We start from the raw sequence: 15875 nt of genomic DNA, 5'->3' as shown, positions 1-15875 counted from the left end.
TCGCTCACTACAGGACCGTGCTCAGGGTCGTCACCGTTGAGGAGGGACACAATAATAGAATCATCTGCACATTTTAAATGATTGTAGTTAATTATTAGGAATCGGTCACGGGAAAAGAGACTTGGGGGAGACGGTAATCCTTTACACTGGGCAGTTTGAACAAGGCAAAAAAAAAAGTCAGACTCAGGTACCGCAAAAACTCCTGAACAGTCATGGGTACCCAGGAGAACCTCCTCCCTGCGACAATGTTTTTTGCTGCCTGTTTGTTACCCGGTCGTCTATGAATGATCTGAAAATGTTCAGTGGCGATGACTGGTTTAGCTGATGTCCTGGGGGTCTTGCAGGGACAAACCTCTTGTGTACAGGATGGATGTCCTAGCGGACAGAAATGTTTTCACGTCCCCCCCTAAATTGAAATACTATTGAGAACCTGCTAATATTTATTTATTTATCTGTACAAAACCACTGTATGAGTTTCTGGCACAAGCATTCTGCATACAATCACCTTATTATCAAATTAGATAACACAAATTAGCTGAGAACTTCTGCAGCAAAAAAATTCAAAGTTCAGTTTATTAGCTCAATTTGTAACATTTAAACAAGACTGCTCAGTCTGTGTGAATCTCAGGACAGAGAAACAAGAGCAAATGATTCACTGAGGTTTGCATTTCATTCAAAACATTTTTAAACTGTAAACATAGTTAAGGTGGTGTTTTTTTTTATTATTATAGGCCAATGGGCCTTCTGTGACGCAATAACCAATAATGCATTAATGTTATTATTAGTCTACTTGCTTGATTTATTTTCAAATAGCCTACAGGGACACTTGGAGACACATGTGGACATTTATTTACTGCAAATTGCGGCCTTTCGCGCGGATATGACCATACACAAGCACACATCGCGCTTGCTAGCACTAAAAAAAACGTTTTTCTCACCATTTGAGAAGCACTGTCCTAGCATATACAGCCTGCCTTTTGTGTGTGTGTGTGTGTGTGTGTGTGTGTGTGTGTGTGTGTGTGTGTGTGTGTGTGTGTGTGTGTGTGTGTGTGTGTGTGTGTGTGTGTGTGTGTGTGTGTGTGTGTGTGTGTGTGTGTGTGTGTGTGTGTGTGTGTGTGTGTGTGTGTGTGTGTGTGTGTGTGTGTGTGTGTGTGTGTGTGTGTGTGTGTGTGTGTGTGTGTGTGTGTCTGTCTGTCTGTCTGTCTGTCTGTCTGTCTGTCTGTCTGTCTGTCTGTCTGTCTGTCTGTCTGTCTGTCTGTCTGTCTGTCTGTCTGTCTGTCTGTCTGTCTGTCTGTCTGTCTGTCTGTCTGTCTGTCTGTCTGTCTGTCTGTCTGTCTGTCTGTCTGTCTGTCTGTCTGTCTGTCTGTCTGTCTGTCTGTCTGTCTGTCTGTCTGTCTGTCTGTCTGTCTGTCTGTCTGTCTGTCTGTCTGTCTGTCTGTCTGTCTGTCTGTCTGTCTGTCTGTCTGTCTGTCTGTCTGTCTGTCTGTCTGTCTGTCTGTCTGTCTGTCTGTCTGTCTGTCTGTCTGTCTGTCTGTCTGTCTGTCTGTCTGTCTGTCTGTCTGTCTGTCTGTCTGTCTGTCTGTCTGTCTGTCTGTCTGTCTGTCTGTCTGTCTGTCTGTCTGTCTGTCTGTCTGTCTGTCTGTCTGTCTGTCTGTCTGTCTGTCTGTCTGTCTGTCTGTCTGTCTGTCTGTCTGTCTGTCTGTCTGTCTGTCTGTCTGTCTGTCTGTCTGTCTGTCTGTCTGTCTGTCTGTCTGTCTGTCTGTCTGTCTGTCTGTCTGTCTGTCTGTCTGTCTGTCTGTCTGTCTGTCTGTCTGTCTGTGTGTGTGTGTGTGTGTGTGTGTGTGTGTGTGTGTGTGTGTGTGTCTGTCTGTGTGTCTGTCTGGCTATGAGTCCTACAGAGCCTGTGATTAATTATATATATTTTTTTAATCGCTTGACAGCCCTAATTGGAATATTAAAGGCTGACGGTTTGTTTGCAGATTTGCTGATAAACTAACAGATATTCAAACCTCCGTGGAGTCTTCTGAACAGTGAGTACCTCAGTCCATGTGATGTAACTTCTGCTGCAGTGGATTGTGGGTCAGAACCTCCATAAAGCTGCTGGTTCTAACACTAAAAATCACCACTGGATGTAGTGGGACATCCGGGTATTTCTAAGCATACTAAATCTGACCTCATGAATTGGGACATCCTAAATCTTTTTCTACAATACTAAATAGCAGAAAGTAAATGGACTGGAACACAGGGATGGATGCAACCTGCCATACAACTATGAGAAGAAGAAGAATAATGTTGAGGAGATCTGGGGACACCTGGTGGCAGCTGTGGGGAACTGCAACCAGACAGACACATGGGCTGTGTTGCAGTCCAAATACTTTCTGCTTTACACACACACACACACACACACACACACACACACACACACACAAAATTTGGGGCGACTGTGGCTCAGTTGGTAGAGCAGGTTGGCCGATGATCAAAGGGTTGGAGGTTCGATTCCCGCCCTGCCACTTGTGTCATAGTTGTTGTGTCCTTGGGCAAGACACTTCACCCACCTTGCCTCGTGTGAATGTCGATAGTTAGCCTGCTGTCGGTGTATGAATGTGTGTGTGAATGGTAACGTGGGAAAGGAAAACAGGTCTCCCTTGCAAAAGAGTCTCAGGTCTCAATGGGATTTACCTGTATAAATAAAGGTTACAAAAAAAAAAAAAAAAAACACACACACAGTGAAGACAGTGACTGTAATTGTTTCCACAGATCTTATAAACTAATGGAGAACGAGTTGTCCCACCTGGAGTCTCCTGACCAGTGAGTACATCAGACCAGGGCTTTATGAAAGGCTTAAATATTGATTCTTATTTTGGGGCGTCTGTGGTTAAGTGTGTAGGGCGGTCATCCACTGGGTTACTGTCTGTCTGTCTGTCTGTCTGTCTGTCTGTCTGTCTGGGGCGTCTGTAGCTCAGTGTGTAGCGAGGTCGTCCACTGGGTTACAGGGTCGGTGGTTGGATCCCCCGTCTTCCCGCCACATGTCCAAGTGTCCCTGGGCAAAGAGACACTGAACCCTAAATGTCTCCAGATAGTTAGCTTGCACCCTGTGTGGTAGCTGCTGATGCTATCGGTGTATGAATGTGTGTGTGAATGGTAACGTGGGAATGGGAACAGGTCTCCCTTGATAAAGAGTCTCCGGTCTCAATGGGATTCACCTGTCCCTAACCCTATAGATGAATGGTCTCAATGGGATTTACCTGTATGAATAAACGTTCATACAAATTCCACATCTTACCAAGTGAAGTCAATTGTTCCATGTTGACTTATTACAAGTGAAATACACCTTGAATTGTGTATCTTTTTTTACCTGTTTTTCAAGAGTTTTTAAACAGGACAGACAGACAGACAGACAGACAGACAGACAGACAGACAGACAGACAGACAGACAGACAGACAGACAGGTGGTAGATCATGATGAGATATTCACTGATTTCTGACGGAAATAGATTTTGAAACAAGTATTCTCTTGAGAAGCAGCTTTTAGAATCTCTGGAAAGACTTTTCTGTTTCCATTTTAACCTGTAATTTTAATTTAATTTAAATGTTCTACTTCTATTCATTCGCTTTTAAATGTATTATTTGTATTATGTATTTTAATCTTGCTCCTGTAAAGCACTTTGAATGTCCTTGTGTCTGAATTGTTCTATATAAATAAACTTGCCTTGCCTTGAATCACTGACTACACCTTTAGGAGCAAGGCGTTTAATAATAGCATATAGACACTCTTCAAGAGACGGTGTTTGTTAACGCAGTGCTTCTCAAATGGTGGGGCGCTGCCTTGATTTCCAACTGACCAAAAAAAACATTTTTTTTTTTTTAGTGCTAGCAAGCGCGATGTGTGCTTGTGTATGGTCATATCCGCGCGAAAGGCCGCGATTTGCAGTAAATAAATGTCCACGTGTCTCCAAGTGTCTCTGTAGGTTATTTAAAAAGAAATCAAGCAAGTAGACTAATAATAACATTAATGAATTATTGGTTATTGCATCACAGAAGGCCCATTGGCCTATATATAATAATACAAAAACACAACCTTAACTATGTTTACAGTTTACATTTTTTTTTAATGAAATGCAAACCTCAGTGAATCATTTGCTCTTGTTTCTCTGTCCTGAGATTCACACAGACTGAGCAGTCTTGTTTAAATGTTACAAATTGAGCTAATAAACTGAACTTTGAATTTTTTTGCTGCAGAAGTTCTCAGCTAATTTTTGTTATCTAATTTGATAATAAGGTGATTGTATGCAGAATGCTCGTGCCAGAAACTCATACAGTGGTTTTGTACAGATAAATAAATAAATATTAGCAGGTAGTATTTCAATTTAGGGGGAGCGCGAAAAGATTTCTGTCCGCTAGGGGGGGGGGCATGACAGAAAATAATTGAGAACCACTGTGTTAACGCATAGTCTGTCTGTCTGTCTCTCTCCCTGCCTGTCTGTGTGACTGTGTGTCTGTCTGTCTGTCTCTCTCCCTGCCTGCCTGTGTGACTGTGTGCTTGTCTGTCTGTCTCTCTCCCTGTCTGTCTGTGTGACTGTGTGTTTCAGTCTGCAGTATAAACAGCCAAGCATCACCAAGGGGTGAGTATCACTGCTCTACTGTATTTGACTTCAAATGTTAATACTGAGTAACGTGATTATTATTCATCCACACTACGGGAACTGAAGAAATAGTGCTTGAACTGTCATTAAGTCAGTGTGTCTGTGTAATCCTAGCCGTACTGAAGTTGTGTCGGTCTGTCTGTCTGTCTCTCTCCCTGTCTGTCTCTCCCCCTGCCTGTCTGTCTGTCTCTCTCTCTCCCTGTCTGTCTCTCCCACTGTCTGTCTGTCTCTCTGTCTCTCTGTCTGTCTCTCTCCCTGCCTGCCTGTCTGTCTGTCTCTCCCTGTCCCCCTGCCTGTCTGTCTCTCTCTCTCCCTGTCTATCTGTCTGTCCCCCTGTCTGTCTCTCTCTCCCTGTCTCTCTCCCTGCCTGCCTGTCTGTCTCTCTCTCTCCCTGTCTCTCTCCCTGCCTGCCTGTCTGTCTAGCCGTACTGATGTCGTCTCCCTGTCTCCCTGTCTCTCTCCCTGCCTGTCTGTCTGTCTAGCCGTACTGATGTCGTCTCCCTGTCTCCCTGTCTCTCTCCCTGTCTGTCTGTCTGTCTAGCCGTACTGATGTCATCTCCCTGTCTCTCTCCCTGCCTGTCTGTCTGTCTAGCCGTACTGATGTCGTCTCCCTGTCTCCCTGGCTGGCCCCGGTGGTGTGGGAGGGAACCTTTGAGCCTCTGCTGCTGGACAGCGTCTTCAAACTACAGAACATCAGTGTGTCAGCCACTGTGTTCGCTGTGGGCAAGTAAGAAGAAAGACTCACTCACTCACTCACTCACTCACTCACTCACCCACTCACTCACTCACTCCTTCAATCTCCGTGGGGAGGAGCCTGGTCAAAAGAATGCTCCAGCCAATCAGGGCCTGCGTTCTGACCTAATGTTCATCCCTTAACCCATCAGGGGCTGCCTTCCACTAACAGACAGAAAGTGGGGAGGGTCTGACTGGAGGCTAGATTGATGACTACATGAACCAATCAGGGGCTGCCTTCCACTAACAGACAGACAGTGGGGAGGGTCCGGTCTGACTGGAGGCTAGATTGATGACTACATGAACCAATCAGGGGCTGCCTTCCAATCAGAGTTGGACGTGAAGGGCTTTTAGTATGAGTAGGACATTAGTAGGGCTTTTAGTATGAGTAGGAGGTTAGTATGAGTAGGATGTTGGTAGGGCTTTTAGTATGAGTAGGATGTTGGTAGGGCTTTTAGTATGAGTAGGACGTTAGTAGGGTTTTTAGTATGAGTAGGACGCTAGTAGGACGTTAGTATGAGTAGGACGTTAGTAGGGCTTTTAGTATGAGTAGGACGTTAGTAGGCTGTTTAGTATGAGTAGGACGCTAGTAGGACGTTAGTAGGGCTTTTAGTATGAGTAAGACGCTAGTAGGATGTTAGTAGGGCTTTTAGTATGAGTGGGACGTTAGTAGGACGTTAGTAGGGCTTTTAGTATGAGTGGGACGTTAGTAGGACGTTAGTAGGGCTTTTAGTATGAGTAGGACGCTAGTAGGACGTTAGTAGGCTTTCCCAACACAGCTAATGATTGTGGTTTGACCTCTGACCTCTGAACAGATACACCATGTTCCTGAAGGACTTCCTGGAGACAGCAGAGCAGCACTTCTTCGTTGGTTTCAGCGTTCACATGTACGTCTTCACCGACCGGCCGGAGGACGTGCCCTCAGTCAAGATGGCCCCCGGCAGACAGGTACACGCTCTCCATCCAGCTGTAAACTGCTAACCAGGTCCCTGGTCCTTGGTTAGCTTCCTAACCTCTTCCAAGCTTCTTCCCAACGGACTGGGAGCTCCAACAGAAGCACGAGCTTGGTGGATTGGGACAGGAGAACAATGTCTGGTCTCAAGGTGGTGGTCACTTTGTAGGAACTTCAGTTGTTGCTCAAGGTCTTCAAACAGCTGCCAGTCCCTTGCAGAGGCAAGGACACCTGCATGTGTTTCTCACTCACTCACTCACTCACTCACTCACTCACTCACTCACTCACTCACTCACTCACTCACTCACTCATAATAATGAATGTCATGTCAGTTCTTCTCACCTATCCGTGTCTCCCCAGCTGACGGTGCGTGCGGTGCCCAGTTCAGACCGTTGGCAGCAGATCTCAGCGCGTAGGATGGAGTGTGTAGGGCGGTCATCCACTGGGTTACTGTCTGTCTGTCTGTCTGTCTGTCTGTCTGTCTGTCTGGGGCGTCTGTAGCTCAGTGTGTAGCGAGGTCGTCCACTGGGTTACAGGGTCGGTGGTTGGATCCCCCGTCTTCCCGCCACATGTCCAAGTGTCCCTGGGCAAAGAGACACTGAACCCTAAATGTCTCCAGATAGTTAGCTTGCACCCTGTGTGGTAGCTGCTGATGCTATCGGTGTATGAATGTGTGTGTGAATGGTAACGTGGGAATGGGAACAGGTCTCCCTTGATAAAGAGTCTCCGGTCTCAATGGGATTCACCTGTCCCTAACCCTATAGATGAATGGTCTCAATGGGATTTACCTGTATGAATAAACGTTCATACAAATTCCACATCTTACCAAGTGAAGTCAATTGTTCCATGTTGACTTATTACAAGTGAAATACACCTTGAATTGTGTATCTTTTTTTACCTGTTTTTCAAGAGTTTTTAAACAGGACAGACAGACAGACAGACAGACAGACAGACAGACAGACAGACAGACAGACAGGTGGTAGATCATGATGAGATATTCACTGATTTCTGACGGAAATAGATTTTGAAACAAGTATTCTCTTGAGAAGCAGCTTTTAGAATCTCTGGAAAGACTTTTCTGTTTCCATTTTAACCTGTAATTTTAATTTAATTTAAATGTTCTACTTCTATTCATTCGCTTTTAAATGTATTATTTGTATTATGTATTTTAATCTTGCTCCTGTAAAGCACTTTGAATGTCCTTGTGTCTGAATTGTTCTATATAAATAAACTTGCCTTGCCTTGAATCACTGACTACACCTTTAGGAGCAAGGCGTTTAATAATAGCATATAGACACTCTTCAAGAGACGGTGTTTGTTAACGCAGTGCTTCTCAAATGGTGGGGCGCTGCCTTGATTTCCAACTGACCAAAAAAAACATTTTTTTTTTTTTAGTGCTAGCAAGCGCGATGTGTGCTTGTGTATGGTCATATCCGCGCGAAAGGCCGCGATTTGCAGTAAATAAATGTCCACGTGTCTCCAAGTGTCTCTGTAGGTTATTTAAAAAGAAATCAAGCAAGTAGACTAATAATAACATTAATGAATTATTGGTTATTGCATCACAGAAGGCCCATTGGCCTATATATAATAATACAAAAACACAACCTTAACTATGTTTACAGTTTACATTTTTTTTTAATGAAATGCAAACCTCAGTGAATCATTTGCTCTTGTTTCTCTGTCCTGAGATTCACACAGACTGAGCAGTCTTGTTTAAATGTTACAAATTGAGCTAATAAACTGAACTTTGAATTTTTTTGCTGCAGAAGTTCTCAGCTAATTTTTGTTATCTAATTTGATAATAAGGTGATTGTATGCAGAATGCTCGTGCCAGAAACTCATACAGTGGTTTTGTACAGATAAATAAATAAATATTAGCAGGTAGTATTTCAATTTAGGGGGAGCGCGAAAAGATTTCTGTCCGCTAGGGGGGGGGGCATGACAGAAAATAATTGAGAACCACTGTGTTAACGCATAGTCTGTCTGTCTGTCTCTCTCCCTGCCTGTCTGTGTGACTGTGTGTCTGTCTGTCTGTCTCTCTCCCTGCCTGTCTGTGTGACTGTGTGTCTGTCTGTCTGTCTCTCTCCCTGCCTGCCTGTGTGACTGTGTGCTTGTCTGTCTGTCTCTCTCCCTGTCTGTCTGTGTGACTGTGTGTTTCAGTCTGCAGTATAAACAGCCAAGCATCACCAAGGGGTGAGTATCACTGCTCTACTGTATTTGACTTCAAATGTTAATACTGAGTAACGTGATTATTATTCATCCACACTACGGGAACTGAAGAAATAGTGCTTGAACTGTCATTAAGTCAGTGTGTCTGTGTAATCCTAGCCGTACTGAAGTTGTGTCGGTCTGTCTGTCTGTCTCTCTCCCTGTCTGTCTCTCCCCCTGCCTGTCTGTCTGTCTCTCTCTCTCCCTGTCTGTCTCTCCCACTGTCTGTCTGTCTCTCTGTCTCTCTGTCTGTCTCTCTCCCTGCCTGCCTGTCTGTCTGTCTCTCCCTGTCCCCCTGCCTGTCTGTCTCTCTCTCTCCCTGTCTATCTGTCTGTCCCCCTGTCTGTCTCTCTCTCCCTGTCTCTCTCCCTGCCTGCCTGTCTGTCTCTCTCTCTCCCTGTCTCTCTCCCTGCCTGCCTGTCTGTCTAGCCGTACTGATGTCGTCTCCCTGTCTCCCTGTCTCTCTCCCTGCCTGTCTGTCTGTCTAGCCGTACTGATGTCGTCTCCCTGTCTCCCTGTCTCTCTCCCTGTCTGTCTGTCTGTCTAGCCGTACTGATGTCATCTCCCTGTCTCTCTCCCTGCCTGTCTGTCTGTCTAGCCGTACTGATGTCGTCTCCCTGTCTCCCTGGCTGGCCCCGGTGGTGTGGGAGGGAACCTTTGAGCCTCTGCTGCTGGACAGCGTCTTCAAACTACAGAACATCAGTGTGTCAGCCACTGTGTTCGCTGTGGGCAAGTAAGAAGAAAGACTCACTCACTCACTCACTCACTCACTCACTCACCCACTCACTCACTCACTCCTTCAATCTCCGTGGGGAGGAGCCTGGTCAAAAGAATGCTCCAGCCAATCAGGGCCTGCGTTCTGACCTAATGTTCATCCCTTAACCCATCAGGGGCTGCCTTCCACTAACAGACAGAAAGTGGGGAGGGTCTGACTGGAGGCTAGATTGATGACTACATGAACCAATCAGGGGCTGCCTTCCACTAACAGACAGACAGTGGGGAGGGTCCGGTCTGACTGGAGGCTAGATTGATGACTACATGAACCAATCAGGGGCTGCCTTCCAATCAGAGTTGGACGTGAAGGGCTTTTAGTATGAGTAGGACATTAGTAGGGCTTTTAGTATGAGTAGGAGGTTAGTATGAGTAGGATGTTGGTAGGGCTTTTAGTATGAGTAGGATGTTGGTAGGGCTTTTAGTATGAGTAGGACGTTAGTAGGGTTTTTAGTATGAGTAGGACGCTAGTAGGACGTTAGTATGAGTAGGACGTTAGTAGGGCTTTTAGTATGAGTAGGACGTTAGTAGGCTGTTTAGTATGAGTAGGACGCTAGTAGGACGTTAGTAGGGCTTTTAGTATGAGTAAGACGCTAGTAGGATGTTAGTAGGGCTTTTAGTATGAGTGGGACGTTAGTAGGACGTTAGTAGGGCTTTTAGTATGAGTGGGACGTTAGTAGGACGTTAGTAGGGCTTTTAGTATGAGTAGGACGCTAGTAGGACGTTAGTAGGCTTTCCCAACACAGCTAATGATTGTGGTTTGACCTCTGACCTCTGAACAGATACACCATGTTCCTGAAGGACTTCCTGGAGACAGCAGAGCAGCACTTCTTCGTTGGTTTCAGCGTTCACATGTACGTCTTCACCGACCGGCCGGAGGACGTGCCCTCAGTCAAGATGGCCCCCGGCAGACAGGTACACGCTCTCCATCCAGCTGTAAACTGCTAACCAGGTCCCTGGTCCTTGGTTAGCTTCCTAACCTCTTCCAAGCTTCTTCCCAACGGACTGGGAGCTCCAACAGAAGCACGAGCTTGGTGGATTGGGACAGGAGAACAATGTCTGGTCTCAAGGTGGTGGTCACTTTGTAGGAACTTCAGTTGTTGCTCAAGGTCTTCAAACAGCTGCCAGTCCCTTGCAGAGGCAAGGACACCTGCATGTGTTTCTCACTCACTCACTCACTCACTCACTCACTCACTCACTCACTCACTCACTCACTCACTCACTCATAATAATGAATGTCATGTCAGTTCTTCTCACCTATCCGTGTCTCCCCAGCTGACGGTGCGTGCGGTGCCCAGTTCAGACCGTTGGCAGCAGATCTCAGCGCGTAGGATGGAGTTCATCCAGACGCTGGTGGAGGAGAAGCTCCAGGAACATGACTTCATCTTCTGCCTGGACGTGGACTCTAAGTTCCACGGTCGCTGGGGAACGGAGTCACTGGGAGGACTGGTGGCTGTGTTGCACCCAGGTCAGTACACAACAGCCTCATCTCATATTAACGCATTGCGGGCGTTTCAGACGGAACGCGTTTTTCGCCCCTGGCAATGTATTCTCAATGGAGAGGCGAGCGGGCAGAGAGAAGGCGCGGCATTCTGTCAGGTGGCACGACAAGCGGGCGCACTCCCGTGGAACTGCCGCTCCCGTGAACTTCGAACGCTTGCGATCTCATATCAACGCGTTATTCGGCAATAACAGGCAGAAGGGAAATGACTGACAGTACAATCCTCTGGTTGGTTACAGCCTTCTTCCATTTTTTACATCAGAAAATACTGCTCCTTCTGTAATCCTTCTTTGGACAAACACTTCAATAAAGTAGACAGTCAGGCTGGGATGGGTAGGGGTGGGGTGGGTAGATATTAGCTCATTATTTGATGGACAAAATGACCCTTTTTTGCGTCAAAATATTGTATGAAATGTCAAATGTGAGGGGGGGCTGTAACCACTGTGCCCCTTTTTCATCATGTTTTTATCACATGTTTCTATGTGTCTGCAGGTTACTACAGAGACGACCGGAGCAAGTTCCCGTACGAGCGCAGACCAGAGTCCAGAGCGTACATCGGGCCGGGGGAGGGAGACTTCTACTACTGTGGGGGAGCCTTCGGAGGGACACTGAGGGAAGGTATATATCTGTCTGTCTGTCTGTCTGTCTGTCTGTCTGTCTTTCTGTCACTCTCTGGACTGGTAGTATGTCCTAGAACTACCAGTCCTAGAGGTCTCTGATTTCTCCCAGTAACCATGAGGTCTCTGGTTCCTCCCAGTAACCATGAGGTCTCTGGTTCCTCCTCCCAGTAACCATGAGGTCTCTGGTTCCTCCCAGTAACCATGAGGTCTCTGGTTCCTCCCAGTCACCATGAGGTCTCTGGTTCCTCCCAGAAACCATGAGGTCTCTGGTTCCTCCTCCCAGTAACCATGAGGTCTCTGGTTCCTCCTCCCAGTAACCATGAGGTCTCTGGTTCCTCCTCCCAGTAACCATGAGGTCTCTGGTTCCTCCTCCCAGTAACCATGAGGTCTCTGGTTCCTTCCAATAACCATGAGGTCTCTGGTTCCTCCCCCCTGTAACCATGAGGTCTTTGGTTCCTCCCAGTAACCATGAGGTATCTGGTTCCTCCTCCCAGTAACCATGAGGTCTCTGGTTCCTCCCAGAAACCATGAGGTCTCTGATTCCTCCCAGTAACCATTAGGCCTCTGGTTGAATCCCCAGCACTGGAAAGTGGTGGCTGCTATTACATATATGGTGCCCACCATCTCTACCATTGTGTCCTTGAGCAAGACACTTAACCCCAAACTATGGCTGACCCTGTGTGAGGACCCCCTCTGGAGTGTGTCTGTCTGTCTGTCTGTCTGTCTGTCTGTCTGTCTGTCTGTCTGTCTGTCTGTCTGTCTGTCTGTACTATGGCTGACCCTGTGTTGAGGAAAGATGAATTTCAATGTAACCATTGACTAATAAAGTAATAAAGAAACCTAACTTAACTTTTCTAACCTCTATATAACTTTGTGAATTTAATAGTTTTTTTTTACAATTAAAGAAATAAATCTGTGATTAAAACAATGTCACCTGCAGAACGTACAGGTGAAAGTCGAAAAATTTGAATATCGTACAAAAGTTAATTTATGTCAGTAAGTCAACCTAAATGGTGAAACTAATATATTATATAGACTCATTACATTCAAAGTGAGATATTTCAAGCCTTTATTTGTTATAATTGTGATTATTATGGCTTACAGCTTATGAAAACCCCAAATTCAAAATCTAAGAAAATTAGAATATTACATAGAATCAATAAAAAAAGGTTTTTAAATACAGAAATGTCGGCCCTCTAGAAAGTATAATCATGCATATGTACTAAGTACTTGGTTTGGGTCCCTTTTGCACAAATTATTGCCTAAATGTGGCATGGCATGAATGCTATCAGCCTGTGGCACTGCTGAGGTGTTATGGAAGCCCAGGTTGCTTTGATAGTGGCCTTCAGCTCCTCTGTATTGTTGGGTCTGGTGTGTATCATCTTCCTCTTGACAATAGTCCATAGTTTCTCTATGGAGTTCAGGTCAGGAGATTTGTCTGGCCAATCAACACAGTAATACCATGGTCAGTCAACTAGTTACTTGTGGTTTTGGCACTGTGGACAGGTGTCAAGTTTTGCTGGAAAAAGTAATTCAGCATCTCCATAAAGCTTGTCAACAGACGGGAGCATGAAGTGCTGTAAAATCTCCTGGTAGACAGCTGGTGGTGACTTTGGACTTGATAACACAGTGGGCCAACACCATCAGATGACATGGTGCCTCAAATCATCACTGACTGTTGTAACTTGACACTGGTCTTCAAGCCCCTTGGATTTTGTGCCCCTCCACTCTTCCTCTAGGCTGTGGGACCTTGATTTCCAAATGAAACTCAACGTTTAATTTGGATCAGTGATGATTTGAGGTATCACGTCATCTTCTGCTGTTGGTCCACTGTGTTATCAAGTCCAAAGTCACCACAGCTATCTACCAGAAGATTTTAGAGCACTTTATGCTTCTGTCTGTTGACAAGCTTTATGGAGATGACAATTTCCATTTCCAGATAGACTTGGCACCTGCCCACAGTACTATAAACCACTGGTAACTGGTTGACTGTCCATGGTATTACTGTGCATGAATGGCCGGACAACTCTCCTGACCTGAACTCCATAGAGAAACTATGGACTATTGTCAAGAGGAAGATGATACACACCAGACCCAACAATACAGACGAGCTGAAGGCCACCATCAAAGCAACCTGGGCTTCCATAACGCCTCAGCAGTGCCACAGACTGATAGCATCCATGCCACGCCGCATTGATGCAAGAATTCATGCAAAAGGGGCCTAAACCAAGTACTTAGTACATATGCATGATTATACTTTCTAGAGGGCCGACATTTCTGTATTTAAAAACCTTTTTTTATTGATTTTATGTAATATTCTAATTTTCTGAGATTTTGAATTTGGGGTTTTTATAAACTGTAAGCCATAATAATCAAAATTATAACAAATAAAGGCTTCACATATCTCACTTTGCATGTAATGAGTCTGTATAAGATATTAGTTTCACCTTTAAAGTTGAATTACTGAAATAAATGAACTTTTGCACGATATTCAAATTTTTCGAGTTTTACCTGTATGTATAGATAGACCAGTCTGGATTGTTCTTCAATCTTCATCTCTACATTACTTCATGGAAATGCTCTAAATGACAATATTTTTGGGGGAATTTGGTAGAAATGTTGTCAGTAGTTCATAGAATAAAACCAAAATGTTCATTCTACTCAAACAGATGCCTATAGATAGTAAAATGAGAGACGCTGGACATTTGGAGTGGTCTCTAAATGTTTCCAGAGCTGTATGTTTTATTTGGGTTACCGATGTTATTCTTCTTGTTTTTATTGTGCTTATAAATCAAATCAAATCTTTTTTAACATCAGTTCAGCGTTTGGCCAAAACCTGCAGATCCAACTTTGAGGCCGACGCAGAGGAGAAGGTGGAGGCGGCTTGGCAAGAAGAGAGTCACCTGAACAGGTGTGTGTGTGTGTGTGTCTGTCTTTGTGTGTCTGTCTTTGTGTGTGTGTGTCTTTGTGTGTGTGTGTGTGTGTGTGTGTGTGTGTGTGTGTGTGTGTGTGTGTCTGTCTTTGTCTGTGTGTGTGTGTGTGTGTAGGCCTGATCTCTGAGCAACAGTTCAAAGGAGTTTCTTAGAAGTGTCTCCACCATTTTTTAGGCGCTTGTGGCTTACATTTACCGTTTTTTAAATAAATAAAAATTAAGAAATGTCCGTTTGGGGCTCTCTCTTTTGGACATTTTTGCTGCAGAATTCTTGGGCAGTTTTTTGGGTTATGTTGAAAATAGAAAGTGATTAATGTAATGCGATCTAGTGGAAGAGAATGAGAGAACCGGACCCTCCCCACTGTCTGTCTGTTAGTGGAAGGCAGCCCCTAAAAATTGATTTTGACAACAAGCGTTCTCCAGAATCACTGACTCTACCTTCAACTGTGGTTGTATTGTCTGATGTCTGTTCTCTCTCTCTGTCTGTGTGTGTGTGTGTGTGTGTGTGTGTGTGTGTGTGTGTGTGTGTGTGTGTGTGTGTGCAGGTACATGTGGGTGAATAAGCCCAGTAAGGTGCTGTCTCCTGAATACTTGTGGCAAGATTTCAAAGAGAAAAACCCCGAGATTCACATCGTCAGATTCTCTGGAGTCACAAAGAACTACGCCGTCATCCGCCCCAATGTCTGACCAACCAAACCAGGCCTAACCAGGCTAAAGCAGGCCAGGCTAAGCCAGGCCTAACCAGGCTAAAGCAGGCTAAACCAGGATAAAGCAGGCCTAACCAGGCCTAACCAGGCCTAACCAGAATTGTTCGGAAACTATGGCTGTGTTCGAAACGGCCTACTAAAGTTCCTTCAGACACTTTAAAGAGGACCTATTATACTACTTTTCTGGTCTTAATTTCTTGTTTTACACTGCTATAGAGCAACCTGACACGAATCACATCTCAAAAAACTATGTCGATTTTCGGGAAGCTCTTTCTCTTATTTTGGCGATCCAGCACGTCCTGTCAACACTTGAGTGTGTGTGCTTCGGCCATCTCCGCTCCCTCCGCCTGTGCTTCGGCCATCTCCGCTCCCCCCCCCCCCTCCTGCAAACCCCACTCCGTTGTGATTGGTTACCTTCCTTCCGGAACACTTTCAGTGGCGGGAAGCGCGAGCATGGACCTATAAGGGCGCGAGGCAGACGCGAACAGGGAAGTGACAGCATTACCATACATGGAAACATCCGCGTGGTGACGTCACAAAGTTACATGCGACGTCACGAAGTTACAAAGGGTAGACCGCTTTGAAGACGTGACTTCTCGACTGGCTAGAATAGTGTTTAGTGCTCTGCATAGACACCCCAGACGGTCAGCAGGGAATACGTCGAAATGCATGTAAGTCATTATTTGATAATTTAGTATGGTTAAGCATGACTATGAATCATCATAACAACGTTTATAGGTCATAAAAGTCAAAAAGCATCATAGGTCCTCTTTAACGTAATCATGAACTAAACTTATAGTTAAAGTTCT

The 15875-nt window shown here is 45.2% G+C and overlaps 2 protein-coding genes across 3 annotated transcripts in view; both read left to right on the top strand.

Annotated features, from left to right (window-relative positions):
- LOC307263296 (histo-blood group ABO system transferase 2-like) overlaps positions 1-7574 on the top strand; it is a 23651-nt gene extending 16077 nt beyond the window's left edge. The window contains exons 4-9 of one of the 2 annotated variants that reach the window (XM_080044424.1): positions 1980-2030; positions 2758-2808; positions 4590-4622; positions 5236-5370; positions 6191-6323; positions 6688-7574. In XM_080044424.1, coding sequence (XP_079900550.1) covers positions 1980-2030; positions 2758-2808; positions 4590-4622; positions 5236-5370; positions 6191-6323; positions 6688-6828 — 544 coding nt within the window. In that variant the 3' untranslated portion in view covers positions 6829-7574. The remainder of the gene's footprint in view (positions 1-1979; positions 2031-2757; positions 2809-4589; positions 4623-5235; positions 5371-6190; positions 6324-6687) is intronic. The other variant, XM_080044425.1, reaches the window with a different exon arrangement.
- LOC307262930 (globoside alpha-1,3-N-acetylgalactosaminyltransferase 1-like) lies at positions 7092-15875 on the top strand (the record flags this gene model as incomplete). Its single annotated transcript, XM_080043953.1, has 8 exons — positions 7092-7117; positions 8488-8520; positions 9134-9268; positions 10089-10221; positions 10582-10774; positions 11300-11425; positions 14245-14338; positions 14905-15875. 8 exons carry the CDS (start codon positions 7092-7094, stop codon positions 15044-15046), a joined length of 882 nt encoding a protein of 293 aa, XP_079900079.1. The 3' UTR covers positions 15047-15875.

This window comes from Ammodytes marinus, assembly GCF_949987685.1.
Source record: "Ammodytes marinus genome assembly, chromosome: 16".
In the NCBI taxonomy this organism is placed as follows: Eukaryota; Metazoa; Chordata; class Actinopteri; order Uranoscopiformes; family Ammodytidae; genus Ammodytes; species Ammodytes marinus.
This window is presented reverse-complemented; position numbering and strand designations above follow the sequence as displayed.